Here is a 16,799-nt window from a genome sequence, read left to right on the forward strand (position 1 = left end):
AACACCCCCTTCTAACAGAGAGTCTAAATTGAAATTAGCCCTAAGCCAAGTAATATATAGCATGGGAGGCTGTCTGTTGGTTGGTGAGTAAGTAGTTGCAAGTGTGAAACAGTGAGGTTACAGTTATAGAGCAGTGCAGTCTAGGAGTAGCACTGAGCTGGCTGGTGTGTGTGTGTGCTCATGTTTTTCAATTTTTTAGCACAAAATGTCCTGACTTTGAAAGAAATTCTAACCCACAGGACCAACAAAAATGCTGCTGACTTTGTAAAGTGTTTTTTTACAAAATTTCCATATTTCCGTTTTTAAGATTTAAAAAAAGTCTTGTGTCATAGGCAAATATATATATACATATATAGGGGTGGGGGGGGAAAATCGATTCTTAGATGCATCGTGATGCGGACATGGACAATTCTGAATTTATTCACAAATGTCAAAAATCGATTTTCTATATTTTAATTTATAACGTAGTGTGTAATTCTGACTGAGGCGACGAATGTAAATGCGGCACCATTAAGGTGGAACGGGAAAATTCGAAAGAGGAGTTGACTTTTTAGTGTTTGACAGTCTCTCGTTGCAGATTTCATGTTGCAGGAAACCAACTGCGCTGCTTATAAATGCGAATAAGTCCATTCATCTCCAAATGTTCGTCTTAAATCTCTCTCTTTGCCTTTTCGTTAGCCAGGCGAGACTGCATTGATATGTGACTTGCAGTCTACACTCCAGTTCTCTGTCGTTGAGAACCAGGGCTTTCGCGCTATGTTGCACACGTCCCGTCTCGAAGATATTTTACTGACACAGCGATCCCCCAACTCTCTACAACGAGACCAAAACCGAAGTTATAAAATCACTGAAGAAAACGGATAGGACGGCTGTAACGTGCTGCGTGGACGTCCATTGCCACAGTATCTTATTTCACTTATTCTCCTAGTTCACTTGCTCCATCACTTCCATTTAATTTATTAATAAAAGATATTGGAAGTAAATTCATTATGGATCATTACAAATACTTTGCTTTAAAAGTACCAAATCCTTACACAGTGAGGAAAAAAGAAATCCAGTATAGAAAAATTATGCATCAGGATGCATCGATAATCGTTTTATAATCGCATTGCAGCCCTCTGAATCGTAATCGAATCGAATCGTGAGGTGCCTAGAGATTCCCACCCCTAGTATATATATATACACACACACACACACACACAGACACACACACACATATGGACATCATATAATTACATATAATGTTTTGCATATATAATACACATGGGCAATGTTATTATTACATGTAATTACTTAAATATATTTAATGCATATGATACGAACTATTATTTGGGTACTTATATAATACTATGGTAGACATACAAATTTGCACTTGCCACTCAGACCACGAACCTAATGAATCTTGTGGCCAAAATTAGGAATTTGAGTTTATTGTGTATAAATTGTAGTTACAGTTAACAAACATGCTTCAGTACCAGCAACCAGGTGCTGCTTTGAAAGAGGAAATACTTAAAACTTTACATTATAAAGAACATTGCTGTGATGTTAGCTCTCGCCATGGTCACAGTTAGTGAATTCTAACAAAATCTGATTTGATACTGTGTCTGACTAAATGCTTGGGAGGTTGAAAAGTAGTTATTTTTGTTATTAATGGTGGATATTTGTGAATGAATGAAAATTCACCTGAAAATTCTGGTGGTTTGTTAAAACAGAAAAATGCAGTAAAATCTCCAGTTTGAGTGGCCACTCAGGTGACAGGCTTTGCATTTTTAGTGACCAAAATGTGAAACAAGCGGCAGCGGGCAGTAGGTAATATCGAGCGTATTGTACATGTGAGCCGTATATGACTCCATGTCCTGATATTTTATAAACAGAGCTATGTGTTTGTGCAGAGCCAGCAAGTCCAGGGCCTGACTCTGAGGTCACTATGGAAGTGGACAGCAGTGACGCAAACAGTGAGGCCAGTCGTGTAATGGACGATGCTGAAGAGGTTTCCAATCTGGAAGACAAAAACTTCTTCATGGACGCTGCATTCATGGACGGGGAGAAAGATGAGGAAACAGTGAAGGCCATCAGGTAACAATGTACTCCCTCCTGCTCACACATTCTGCTTAATCACTAGTTTCTTTTTAAAGATTCCTAAAATCATACATCTTAACCTGAATGAAATTCTTGATTCTTAAAAACATTTTATTTGTACATTAAATGTAACTACAGGCATGCAGTACACATGCGGTAAAAGTACAATACAGGAACTGCTTCAGAAGAACAGTTCAACAAAACGCTTTGCTTTAAAGTGATAGTTCAGCACAAATTGACAAAGTACAGTCTTAGCTGTGCTTCACAGTTTTGTCCATGTTTGTAGATAACAGTATTTTATATAGTGTCAGAAAGCACATAAGCAAGTCTATGAGAGACTACTTAAAGGGGAATTCCACTGATTTGTCAAAGTTTTTTGTGTAAATCAATCCTTGAAATTTATATAATGTTATTCAGAGTGGTTTGATGTAAAATGTTTCATTGTAGAGAAACTTGCCAACTAAAATTTTCTTTACAGTGGTGGTGATAGGAGCTAGACGTCACAAAATCTGCAACACAAATATAGCCATTTTATTTACTGTCCAAAACCGACAGTGAACCTATACATATCTTCTGAGATTATATATGTAAAGTTGATGAAAATAGTGTTAAATCTGAAAAAAAAATTCTTTAGGGACTATTTTGCCATAAAACATCGTATGTGATCTTCTCCACCACAAATACTTCTAAGGCCAGAGCCCTCAAAACTATCATAAAACAATGTCTCAAGCATCATTTGTAACCATTTTTTGTAAAAGCTTTCTATGAGGGAGCTCACTTGAGATGTCCACTTCGAACAATTTGAAGTCAGTAGGTTTCTCTAGAATAAAGCATTTCACATCAAACCTCTCTGAATAATTCTATATCTTAACCATTTAGCTATTCAGAAATTTTGGAAAATTGGTGGAATTCCCCTTTAAAAACACTCTAAGGCAAATATGTGATGCATGGTGCTAATCAATAAGGTATAAGCTTCTATCACTTGTTAGCTACATTAGCCTTGTACCTCCAGTGGAAATCTAAAGAAGCAAACTTTAGACACCAAATATGTCTTGACTGATGGAAAAACTGTGTAAATTCACAAACAGCTATAGAATGTCTTTTGTCAGGGCTGTATTGCGTGTTGAGTTTCGTCTATGAGTTTACGTGGGGCGGCATGCCTCATTCTGCTTTACAGCAAATCACACAGCAGTGTCTGTACAAGTCCAGCTGGCAATCAGTGCTGTGTGTAAACAGCATGGTCTTCGGTGTTATTTAATTTAATTCAATATTTAATTGTGCTGTATGGTTTGGCTCACAGCTTGCAGTGCGTGACTGATGTGTGTTTGTTATTCTCTAACATGCCGTCCTCTCTGCAGTCCGTCCACCAGCACCAACATCCCTCTGATGCGTGTGGTTCAGTCCATCAAACACACCAAGAGACGCAGCTCCACCTTGGTGAAGGAGGGCTGGATGGTGCACTACACCAGCCGAGACAACCTGGTGAGACTTAAGCTCAACCTCAATAATAGACTCCCATAAAAACTGTATATTCAGAAACACATATTTGAAAGTGGTTATCATTTGCACATGTATTAAATATGTTACATTAACACTGTCGACTCAAAACTGGGGACGCACGATGATATCAGAGTCATATCAGCAGATAATTGCTAAAAATAAATTATTTGATTGATATTTAAAATTGATAAAAAGTATTTATTGTACTCCAGAAAAGCAGACTATTAAGGTGGCGCTGGGTTAATTTGCTAAAATATCTGCATTTTATTTATTTTACTGCATTTGTAACTCTACAAAAATAAATGTTATTTTTCTCCATATTGCTAATCCACATTAACTTTAACTAAAATTTAAACCTGGCTGTCTCAAAACTTCAAGTTCATTAAACATCAGATATAAAGTTAAACGAACAATAGTTGTGTGTGTTACAGTCTGTTAATTATTATCTGAAGTAGTAGTGAGTAATATGGTGAAAAATTTACATCACCGCATTATTAAGATTTCTGACGGTTTTGTATGTATCACAGTATAGTGTATTTACAGATATTTTTATCAAATTAAACCATGTTGGATGCTTAAGTAAAGCTGATTTTGTAGACTAACAATCCTGTGTTATTATGGGACTTTTAATAAGAATCACTTTTAATAAGAATCATATTAAACAACTAAATTAATTAAATCTGAAATACTTTTATTGGGAGAAATAGTAAAAACAGAAATGAACATCTGTGTAGATGGATGTCAGCATTGCTTTCTAATCCTAGCGAGATAAAGGCGAGTGCATGTAAGCACACATCAGCTTCTCTGGCTCGGCAAAAATGGTGCTGAATGTTGTTTTAAGTTCAAGTTTCTCAGATCATTTGTCTCATACATGTGTCTCTTATACTCAAGCTTATATCTGTGAGCGCCTGGCGCCGGTGGAATTTGGAAAATATTACAAGCTGCTCACACTATCAGTATTCACTGAGAAGCGGCAGAGCCTCTCGGCTTGCAGTAGCGAACAGGCCCAAGACCACAGCATAGTCTTAAGCAGCTGACCGAGTGAGGGGCACTGTAGGCAGTGAGCATGGAAAGCTGGCCAATCTCCATGCTAGGCTAAAGGCTAACAGCTAACCCCCTTTAACTCAGTGACTCATTACAGCCTGATGTCTGCTCTTTCAGCAATACACTGGACTAACCTACTTCAGATTGCATCTCATTACACGGGGGGTGAAGGAATTGGCATGTTTTGCACTATATGTATGTTGAATTATCTGCATTTATTTGTTACATACTTTTATAAAGGTAATGACAAAACTCAAAACTTATCATGAATTACAACCGGATAATTTGAAGATCAACAAAATTCAAAATTGAGTGCCACATTATGTAATTTTGGGAATTCGGAGACCTCTCTGGTGGAAATGAGTGATTGCACACAACTTGTGGAAGAACAAATTGTAATGCGGGTTGTGAGCGGAGGAATCTGATGATTGCAAGTGTGTTGAAAGAGTATTCATAGAGAACTCAGTCAAAACTTAGTGAAGTGCATGCCTTCTGAGGACGTGAGTGAATTATCTACTGTTGTCATCATATCTTTATCAATGTAATGTTTATTTTGCATTTGGTACCTAAAGGTTGAGCCGGACATTCTTTTTGAGTCTGTACATGTGACGTTAATACGTAAAGCTTTATGGAATCTCTGACTTTCAGGCTTTACAGTCCAACATGCAGCAGTGAATGCTCTCCATATTTTATTTTATTATATTTTTATTTCAACTAAAACTAAAAATAAGAAATATGAAAAGTTTAACATTAACATTATACATGACGTCTGTTAATTCAGTTGTGATTTTACTCACTACCAGTTGTCTTACAGAACTGTACACTGTGCAAATTTGCCATCTTTTTGTTTGATGTATTTTCACGTGTAGCTCTGCTTGGATTTGTTTGGCTTAACATGAGACTCAATATCAGCTGCTTGTGTCCCCACATTCTCTGCTATAACACACACTCAGTCAGACACTCTAAATTACACATGCCTATGTACATAACCAGAAAAAAAAACAGACATTGGTATACAACAATAACCACGCTAATCTCTTGTTCTGTACAGACATTTTAAGTTGAAGTCGGTGAATGTGAAGTTAGTGGAACATACATATTTTGGAAAGAATTTTGGTTTTGTGTATGAATTAGACACAGAGTGAAATTTTATGTAGTTTATTCAAATATCACCATTATTTCAATGTATATAAAATGTTTTACATAGACATATTCACATTTGAAGTAATTCATTGCATCACTTCATGTCAGTGCACTGATTTTTGTTTTTCAGAGGAAAAGACATTACTGGAGGCTAGACAGCAAGAGTCTCACCCTTTTCCAGAATGATTCTGGAGCCAAATACTACAAGGTAAACCTGTGTTTGTCTTTAAAGCAACAGTATGAGTGAGTTACTTGTGTAACAGTATATCTCTTTACTTTCCTGATGGTTTTAGAGCATTTACTGCAGAATTTTGGAACTGTCAAAGTTATGAGTCTCCTCTGTAACATGCTTTATGAATGAGTTGAACACTGATTGTGTATATGATATATGTAATATGTGCACTCATTGGTTGGAACATGCAGCCACTGTTGCTCTCACTGGATGCCAGTGATAAAAATAATAAATAAATTCTGCTGAAGCTTATTTTGTCCTTCATATATAACTATAACAAAATTTACTGCTTTCATAAATGGAAAAAAGTCAGATTTGAGCAAATTAGACATATACAATCAATCACAATTAATTATATTAGAAAAAAACACTGTAAATTACTGGCTGCTAGTTGGAGTACTTTTACAGTAATTTACTTATTCATATTAACAGTAAATAACAGTACAATAGCAACTGTATACTGTGGCTTCACACTCACCCCTATACCATCACGGATGCTGGCTTTTAAGCTGTGTGCTTATATTAAGCTGGTTGGTCCCTGTCCTCTTTAGCCCGGAGGAAGAGGACGTGGCTTCCATGATTTCCAAAAACAATTTCAAATTTTGATTTGCTGGACCACAGGACGCTTTTCACTTTGCCTCAGTCCATCTTAAATGAGCTTAGGCCCAGAGAAGGTGGCGGTGTTTCTGGATCCTGTTTATAGATGGTTTCTTCTTTGCATGGTGGAACTTTAACTTTTATTTGTGGATTCAGCAACAAATGTTGTTCACAGACAGTGGTTTAATGCAGTTTAATGCAGTGCCAGCCCTAAGTTCATGGCCAGCCAGTATTGGTTTTGGGCCATGTCTCTTGCAAACAGATTTCTCTGGATTCTCTGAATCTTTTAAAGATATTGTGTACTGTATGTGATGAAATCCCCAAGTTTTTTGCTGTTTTACATTGAGAAACATTCTTGAATTGTTGCACTACTTTTCCTGCACAGTTTTACACAGTGGTGAACCCCTCCTCATCTTTACTTCTGAAAGACTCAGTCTCTCTGGGATGGTCTTTTCATACCCAATCATGTTACTGACCTGCTGCCAATTAACCTAATTAGATGTGAGATGTTCCACCAGGTGTTCTTTTTAGCATCACACAACTTTACCAGTCTTTTGTTGCCCCTGTCTTGACTTTTTCGAAACATGTTGCTGGCACCAAATTCAAAATGGACATACATTTTTGAAAAAACAATAACATTTCTTAATTTCAACATTTGATATGTTGCCTTTTGTACTGTTTCCCATTAAATATAGAATTAAATGATTTGCACATAATTGCATTCTGTTTTTCTTCACATTTTGCTCACTGTCCCAACATTTTTGGAGAAAGGGTTGTAATTGATTATCGCCATATTCAGTAACATATGCACTCAACATAAATGAGACCGTCAAAAAATGCTGCTATTATTGTTTTTATAGTCTGTGTTCCACTGTGTTAATAGTTCCACCAGTCGTATTTGTGTTTTCACTTTATTTAAAAAATCAGAATTGTGCCATAATATTAGCTTCACACCTTTATGAGTGGTTATCAAATCCTATTTAAAACTCTTGATATGAACTGTATGGTGTTTCTTTTTTGTTTTTTGAAGAAGGTTCTGGCTGTAATTGTGGAGCTGTAGAATGTGTGGGGCCAGTCTGATGGACTCCTCAAGATCTATTTATATAATTCGCCTACTGTAACTGTTAAAATATCCAGACTGCTGTCTGTCTGAGACATTTTTTACTCCTCTCCCACAGACAGGCAGGGCTAAGGGTGGACTCTCTCTCTCTGTCTCTCTCTTTCTCTCTCTCTCTCTCTTTCTGTCTGTCTGTCTCTCCTCCCTGCTCCTATCTCTCTGCTCACCCTGTCTTTTATGATAGTGAAGGCTGCGACCTACAGAGCTCAAAGCTAGTCTTAGGGACACTCTCTGAATACAATTTATATCTTGTTTATTTATTACTTTTCAGGATACATTAATCATTTATTCGTTTGTATCTATCAGAAAAGTTCAAACAACCAGCAATAGCAACCACGTTTACTAACTAAAACTCTAAATTAACCTGTAATTAACTGAAAACTTAAGTAAACATGTAAACAGAGTTGAAACATTAGTGGAATAAACATCAGTGTCTCTGTTCTTTATCTAGGTCAGTATGTAGTACTGTATTTAGGCCAGTATTTTGTTAAACATCCCTTCTTTTGGATGACAGCTTGAAGTTGTCTAGGCCTGGAGTGAATTAGATTGCACAACCGGTGCTCACCCAAGCTTCTTAGATGTTCTCTTCTGCATATATCTGTATTCTTTTTCATTGGCATTAACCAAGAGACAATATTTTTGACAGATTCAGATATTTGCCAATTCAATTCAACTCAATATTTCTAAAGCAGTATGTTCCTATAGTAGCACTGGAAATCTCTGATTTGAACATTTTCTGATTTGAACCATTTGTTTTGAAGTAAAATGGGGGTGTTAAGTGAAAGTTTTCTAGTTTGCTATTGTTCAGTTGGACCCAAACATTGATTGGTAAGTTATAATGTAGCTGAAATAATGTACTTTGAATACAGTAAAGATTTCCATAATACATCAACAAATTAAATCATTCTAAAACCATATGATGAAGATAAAAGCACCTCTGATTACTATGTTAGGTTTTCAGAATGGCACCCCTCCTTTGAAGTGTGCACAGGAAATTGAAGACAAAGAGCAAGAGAAACTGTATAAATTGTTAGGAGAGGGGTATTACGCTTAGTTGGCTGGCAAATATGAACAAAAATGTCAGCTTCTGTGTGCAGACACAGGGAAAGTGGGTTGGCACATTGATATGGTACCTTTGGCGGCTTTGGTTTTTAATGTAATGTAGCAGTTAAAAATATATAGTTAGAATAGTAAAGTTTTATACAGAACTGTGCAAAAGTCTTAGATACCTAAGCACATGATTTAAAACTACTCATCTTGGCAATAAATGTATTGTGTAAGTGTGTTGTAACTTGGTGTGGTCCTACCAATAAAGCTGCTTTTAACTGAACCAGTTTGAGAGAGACAGAGATAGAGAAGTTGAAAAGAGTTAAGCCCTTAAAGTTAAAACAGATTTTTCGTCATCTCTGGATACTTTAATGGCTGAGATGCGAACACAGATCATTCAGAGTGGTTTGATCTGTAATTATTTGTTAGTAGAGAAACTCACCTACTCACCTTACAGTGGTGGTGATAGGAACCAGGGGTCACCATAGAGATTTTATTGTCTATTGTCAAAACCACCAGTGAGTCTTCTGAGCTTGTTCATGTTAATAGTAAAATAGTGGTTTTCTCTGGGGACTATTTTGCCTCAGAGCACCCTGCATGTACTTCTCCACCATGAATGGGTTTTAAAATATAGATTAAAAATATAGATTAAAATATAGATTTTGTCCCAAAACCTTCTCAAAACTATCAGAAAACAATGTCTCAGACATCAGGCAGCATATTTGTAACTATTTCATGTAATAACTTTCTGTGACATAGTTTTTAGAGATGTTAAACTCATCTGGTTCCTATCACCACCACTGTGAACAATTCTGAGGTGGTAAGTTTCTATAGAGTGAAGAATTTTAAATCAGACCACTCAGAATGACTTTATTTACATCTTACCCATTGAATTAAGCCGGAATTTTGAAAAATCAGTGGAGTTCCCTATTAGGCTCTAAGGATCGGTGTTGATGTTTCTGTTCTTTACTGACATAACTATGTGACTTATGTACAGTTGTATGCATAAGTTTGAACACACTTGGTCAAATTACATGTTTTGTTTATTTAAATGTTTTTTGAAGTGAAAAGAAGTTTAAATGTCCTCTACAGGGAACACATTTAAATATGAAATTTTCTGCACATTTTAATGCACAGTTTCTATTTATTTGTTCAACATACTGGAAAATATAACGTGCCATAACATTTGCACAGGCCACATATTTGTGTTATTTTTTCCCTGATGTATTAAATTCAGCAAATTAAATTTAAGTAAATTAAAATTTGCAGAAGTGTGTTCTCTGTAGAACATCTTTTCACTTAGAAAACCAACAAAACATGGAATTTGAGCGGGGCCCAAACTTTTGCATGCGACTGTCCTAGTTTCATAGTTAATTCAATTCACTGTAGCTAATTCGTAGTAGTTACAGAACAGTAAGTCTTAAGACTAGAAACTGAATAGACAGCCTGCAGTTTAAGGGGTTAAAGAATCCCATAAGCTGAGGGTGGGGGTCTCTCCAGCCCAGGCGAGGTTTCTGGAAGTCCTCCAGCGTGGCTCGTGCCGGGCTCTGTGGCGTCCCGTCCTGCCCTGTAATCAGTGCAGCTCTACCCTCGCCCTGCAGCCTGTCATGTGGCGCTCTGGGCAAACCACAGGCATCGTGGCCCAGCCTGCACCAGGCCCCACGCTGCAGTCTGCAGGCCACTCGTCTCTGATTGGCTGGCCCACAGTGCTCCTCCACTCTTAAATGGGTTTCTCCTCATGGGCGGGTTGGCCCGAAGGAAGGAAGGTGGAATTGAGTGCAATTGAAAAGAGCCCGCTCAGTTGATTTCTGAGAAGGAGAGCAGAAAGAGTGAGAGAGACAGAGAAGAAAAAGCCAGAGCTGAAGAAAGGCAGCCTCAGTGTGTCTGTCCATTTGGATTTTATTCTAGCAGACCAGCTTTCTTTCTGAAGAAATACTAGAAGAACAGAGCTTAGCCTCTGCTGCCTGTATGTGTTTATATTTCTGTAGATTTATTTGTGCTATTAAGAGGCTGTTGTCTTTTAGCTCATTCTTACAGTTTCTCTGGGTACTTAACATCAGTTTGGCTTCTGCTGCACATTTTGTGAGCTGCTCTGCATAACAGTGTCCACTAAGTGAAGAACTGTAAATGTGTGTGTGTTATACAGGAGATCCCCCTGTCGGAGATTCTTCAGGTGGAGTCTGCGCGGGACTTCACTAGCCTGGCTCAGGGAGGAAATCCACACTGTTTTGAGATCATCACAGACAATATGGTGTATTATGTCGGGGAGAACACAGGCAGCCTGCAGCCGCACCCCAGCCTGGCGGCGAGCGGAGTGGGGATGGAGGTGGCTCAGAGCTGGGAAAAGGCTATCCGCCAGGCCTTAATGCCCGTCACCCCACAGCCCAGCGTCTGCAGCGGCCCGGGACAGGGCAAGGACCACAGTGAGTAACACACACACTGTCTTAGGGACTCTAGCCCTACTGGATCTGGATTAGTTTAACCTGGGGAGGCACTGCAATTTAATTTTTAGAACAAGATCCCTAGGCAGGTCACAAGAAATACATAATCGGCTGATGGCAATTATTTTAGATGACTGAAGTTATTTTCCACAGGTGTTAGCTTTCACAATCATGTTTACATCACATCAAACAGAATATTTGTGTGTGTTTAAATCAGCTGAGTTGAAAACGCTTTTATCGAGACACATTTAGCCTTATGAAAAACTGAAGTTCTAACTTCTAAATAACTGGGTGCTGTAACAACTTAAGATGGCGACAGTGAGTAATGTTTGTTTATTTGAGGTTTGTTAATAACACCTTTAGAGGGCGGTGATGAGTAATGTTTGTTTATCTGATGTTTGGTAACATTTTTAGAGGGCGGTGGTGAGTAATGTTTGTTTATTTGTGCTAGATCTGTGTCTGTTGTCAGTTAAAAGTGTTCAGTGTCAACAGGTAGGAAGCAAGATAATTAGCCAATTTGTCCACTTTTTTACTTTAATTAATGCATGCAATGAATTAATAAATAAATGACTATTTGCAATTTTTTATGTGGAAATTAATTATCAACTAAATTTCATAATCATGATAAGCCAACATGTCACTGATTTTAATCCAGTATGAATCTGCAATGTGTGTAGTTTTTACAGTCTGACAGTAAAAATTGTGGAGTGATTTTAAATCAGTATGAATCTGCAGTGTGTGTGGTTTTTACGATCTGACTAATAATTGTAGAGTGATTTTAAATCAGTATGAATCTGCAGTGTGTGTGGTTTTTACAGAAATAATTGTGGAGTGAATGTTTTCTGTAATTGGGTAAACCTAGAGCTCTATAAGTAGTAGTAGTCCTGTTACATTCCACCTCATACTAATGACATAACAAAAACTGCTAAAACATATGCCTGTATTGTTATTGTTGTTGACTGTTTTGGGCAGATTTGTTGACATTGTGACGCTCCAGTACAGATCTACATCCTGCTCGCCTTTACCTGAACCAGAGTGGGCACTGTAGATGCTGAGCTGACCATAATAATTATCTGATTTTGACAGTTTGTAAAAAGGGACTATCATTTCAACAAAACAGAGCAATATATTTCAGTTTTTCATGAAAGAAATAGCCTTGAGGGTATAATCACTCTTTAAAAGTGAGGAGAACATTTGCAGGGGTGAAGCTCGAAGCTCAGTGTTTGGTTTCTATCCTTCCATCTTGTTTTGTGAGCATTTTTTCTCACCCATCCCACATCTGGGAAGGTGGTTCACTATAGGACTCTTTATGGAGCATCTCACTGTCCCTGAAGGAGAACACTACATACTCAACTTCACCTACAGGACAAACACTGCAGTACTACAGTCGCACAAGAGCGCACCATTCTCTTCTAATGAGCTGCTTTCTTAATGAGAACTTATGTTAGTTCAACATTATCTCTGTCTGATGCATCTGTAGCTCACAGTTGGTTTCCAGTTGCACAGTTGTTTCCCTTCAGTTCAAAAGAACTGAAAACCTGTTGACTTCAAACATTTATAGGAGAAGCCAAAGGGCAGTTGCTTCAATTGAACATATGCTACAGATGTGGCAGATAGAGATTAGGTTGAAAAATGCTGGAGTATTCCTTTAAGTCTGTCCAACATGATGAGACAATGGAGTTTTAAAGAATTGAGGACAGTCGTGTTAAACAGTGTTATCATGAAAACCCAGTGCCCAAAATGATAGTTATAGAATAGTATGACCATGGCCACTTCTAAAACTTCAGTAATTTAAGGTTTTTGTTTTTGTTTTGGTTTGGTTTTCATCCTTTCAATCATTATCAAATTGCTTGGTTCCGGACAAAACCCACAACAGAAAGAGTGAAAAGATATTTCTCTGACAAACTAACATGTTGGCACATCCACTGTAGAAAAAAATACCTTGTGTGGAAAATGACAAGGCGTCATCAGCATCCGGTGTTGTACTGGTTAGATCTAGTGTTAGCTCATTATCTTATCTGAAGAGGCAGCCTCTGTTACATTGTTCATCCAACAATTAGTGAATAATAACAGATGTTTTCAAGTTTATTCCTCTTACAATAATTTTTGTGCTGTGACCTAAAAAGGTAAGCCTACAGCCTTACATTCAGACTGCATTATGTAAGGTTTTTTGTTAAATCTAAAAGGCATAACAGTACTGAGTCAGGAGTAAAAAACACACTAAAATATGGTGACCGTGCGCTGCTACGAGTCACTCTGAAAAGCCTGAAATAACTATTTAAAAGTCAGAGGTGTCAGGTCAGGAGTTTTTCACACCTCGTCATATGTCTTGATGTATTAACGTCACAAGCGCAGGCAAAAAGAAGGTCCGGCTCAATGTTTAGGTCTCAAATGCAAAATCAGCATTATACTAAAGAAGATTTGATGACAACAGTAGATCATTCACTTATATCCTCAGAAGACACGTCCCTTACCAACTTTTTGAGTTCTCTTTGGGTGTTCTTTCAGTGCACTTGCAGTCATCACATTCATCCGCTTGGAAGGGGTCTGAAGCACAACCCACGTTACAAAATATTCTTCCACACATTTCATGCAGTTACAAATTTCCACCAGAGAGGTCTCCAAATCCCCAAATCTTACACAGTATTGCTTTAATTTCAGCTGAAGTTCCTGCATTTAACCATTAATCAGTTTATCAACATATCAATTCAACATCTGGTGATTTTGTATCTTAAAGTACTAATATCTAATCAGCTTCTTACTCTGCAGTCTTAATCTGACAGTGTGACATTACTGGTTGTAGTATACAGACTATCTACAACTGGTTTTAACCTCTATTATGGAGCATGCAGTCAGACATTGTTTTAGAAATGCTGATGATATATATGATGTTATTGCATTAACGATAGCTTATTGTCATAATGGTCATCATTAGCAGTAGCATCTTTGGCACTACTTATAGTAGTCACTAAGTAAGAAGTCTTGAGCTTAGTAGCTTAATAATGACCCTGCACTTTAAAGAATTAAGATACTTACTTCAGAAAATCAAATAAAAAAATAAACAAATAAATAAATCACCACATAATGCCAGTATAACTGCAAACGTAAGATGTATTCAGATTTGCCCTGTCTGAGCACTGGGAGTTGCCCGCTAATGTGGATTGCTCTGTCTCTAACCTTGACCTATTCAGCACTCTGGCAAAATCAATAGTTCCCACAGTCCACTCAATATTACAGTGACCTTGCCTGCCCTGTAGAGTAACTGTCATGTGGAGTGACCGTTGTCATTTTGGTTTCGTAATGCTTATAGATTTTTAATGACATTGGAGATTGTCCATTAGATATACAAATTAAGTCTAAGACCTGATTGATCTCATTGGTTTTTGTGTTTAAGAAGATCATTTTCTAAATACTGGAATACATGTAGCTTCAGGCCTGGGGATTCCTATACATTAGCTTAAATGTAGCTAAACAGCCAAGATGTGTTTGTTGTCTGAAGTTTGCTTTCTTAGTTTTGGTTAGTGTAGCTTACAAGTATTTGAATATTTGAAACCTCTACTACTCCACATAGCATTGCGCTAGCTGCACAACCAAATTATATGTTTAGTGATTAAAAAATCTTAAATTGACTCAAATGAGATTAATGGGTTGGTTTGCATGTTAGTATCCTCTCCAGTATACTCTATAGGTAAGGAAGATTGTAAGGAGTAAAGGAGATTCACTTTTCGTCCTTTTGGAGCACAGAAAAATTTTACAAACTGAGGCTTTGCGTCTGATTTACTGACTTTTTGTATCAGCACAAACTACACTCGTATTCTGCTCCTTTACTAAAGTTTGGGTAACCACAAACAGACTTTTAAATCCAGGCACAGTGTCTCAAAAGCATTTTCTTTTAAAGGAGTGTTTCTGCGAAAAATCTAATTTACACAGTTGTAAATTACCACTTACCCCAGATGCAGTCAGTCCCCCAAAACATTTGTTGAGTTTGTTGTTCAAACTTTGCTTCTTTAGTTTAGAGCTGAAACTACAAGGCTAATGTTGCTAACAAACACTGGTCAATACATCTTCATCATTTACATGTAAATACATCTTCAAAACTTCTCTCAGACCACACCCAGCTCTTCCTTAAGGTTGTGCAGATTTTTCGATGTGGTATTGGATGCAGTATGCTTTCCTGTAAGTTAATAAAATGAAAAACACTTAGCTGAGCACAGAGGGCAAGTCCACATTACCAAGTCTGCACAACCATAATGAAGACCTGAATGTAGTTTGAGTGGGTTATGAGAACCTTTGGGGTTGTATTCACAGAAAAGATTCTGGTGACTATTGGCTTCTAGTGTTTGTTAGCCTCATAGCACCAAACGTGTCTTGACTACATCTGGAGTAAGTGGAAAATTGTGTTAATGTGATTTTTTAGCGAACCACACCTTTAGCAATAGAAGCCACCATAGCAACTAGACTCCACCATAGCAAACGAGTCTCGAGCCTCAAACCCTTGATGAGGAAAAATTTACCATCAAAATACCACTTTGATCTCTTCATCTCTGTACATGTGTGAGAAGACTCAGCACAGAAAGTGTCTTGATGCAGCTGCTATTGCCCTGGGTGTCTGGGCATTTAATATGACGTGACTCATAAAGAGAGAAGCCGTTTTTTAGTTTACTTGTTCTACAAATTTAACAAATATAGGGCCGGATTTACTAAATGAAGGCACTAGTTGCAGACAGACCTTCGGGCCTTTGTGCCTCTGGACATGTCCAATTTAGCAGCTTGTTTACTAAGATCTTCCATGAAAATTAACACAGATTATGCAAATTTGGAATTAACATAAGAGCAGCGCCATATAACCACGTGTTTGGCTTGTATGGAAGCCCATTTTCTCAAGGTGAGAGAAAAACATTTAATCTTCTGGTTCAAACTGTAACTCATTAGCTTTGAAATAATGACTCATTTTCTCAAGATTTTGAATAAGTAGGTTAAAATAATAACCATAACTGAAGAACAAGTTATTACTCTTAGGGAAAGTGCATGATAATTGTGAAATATTTCGTTATTTTGAGGATAAAAAAGATACCGGTGCAATAAATAAAATTGAGACAGTAAGTAATTATTTTGACTTTCTGTTTCAAAATAGTTGTTTGGTGGTTTGAGCTGCAGTTGAGTTCTTTTCCGAGTGCATTTGGAATTTGTGAGACCTTGTAAAATCCCTGTTTAATTTCACTGAGCACTTCCTGCTCGATTGGGAACTGCATGACTCGAACTCATAGTGAGTGTGTCCTCTTAGCTACGTGTAGTGCATCAAACCATGTGACATTTCTTTAACAGACAAATGAAATAACAAAGTAACGAATAGCTTTATTAAAACAGTGGTTGCAGAGTCAGAGAGTTTTACAATAGGTTGGGAAAGAAAACAGTCAAATAATTATTTACACAAAACCTGCTTCTGAGGCATTTAAGACAATTAGGAAAAAGTTTAAAACACTGTTTTACTAAACCAAATTGTTTCATTTTTTTCCTGTCAAATTAAGAATGAAATGACATGGCAAGTGATTGATTATATTTTTATTTATTTTTTTTTAACCAGTGTTTGTATGACTTG

General features: G+C 37.3%; 1 protein-coding gene across 2 annotated transcripts in view; it reads left to right on the plus strand.

The window, feature by feature from the left end:
- LOC118815793 (serine/threonine-protein kinase D3-like) overlaps nucleotides 1-16,799 on the plus strand; it is a 93,528-nt gene that overhangs the window by 62,503 nt on the left and 14,226 nt on the right. For both annotated transcript variants that reach the window (XM_036582155.1, XM_036582154.1), the window contains exons 8-11: nucleotides 1,893-2,076; nucleotides 3,438-3,561; nucleotides 5,897-5,974; nucleotides 10,906-11,182. In XM_036582155.1, the coding sequence (XP_036438048.1) occupies nucleotides 1,893-2,076; nucleotides 3,438-3,561; nucleotides 5,897-5,974; nucleotides 10,906-11,182 (663 nt within the window). The remainder of the gene's footprint in view (nucleotides 1-1,892; nucleotides 2,077-3,437; nucleotides 3,562-5,896; nucleotides 5,975-10,905; nucleotides 11,183-16,799) is intronic.

This window comes from Colossoma macropomum, unplaced genomic scaffold (genome assembly GCF_904425465.1).
Source record: "Colossoma macropomum unplaced genomic scaffold, Colossoma_macropomum, whole genome shotgun sequence".
Classification (NCBI taxonomy): Eukaryota; Metazoa; Chordata; class Actinopteri; order Characiformes; family Serrasalmidae; genus Colossoma; species Colossoma macropomum.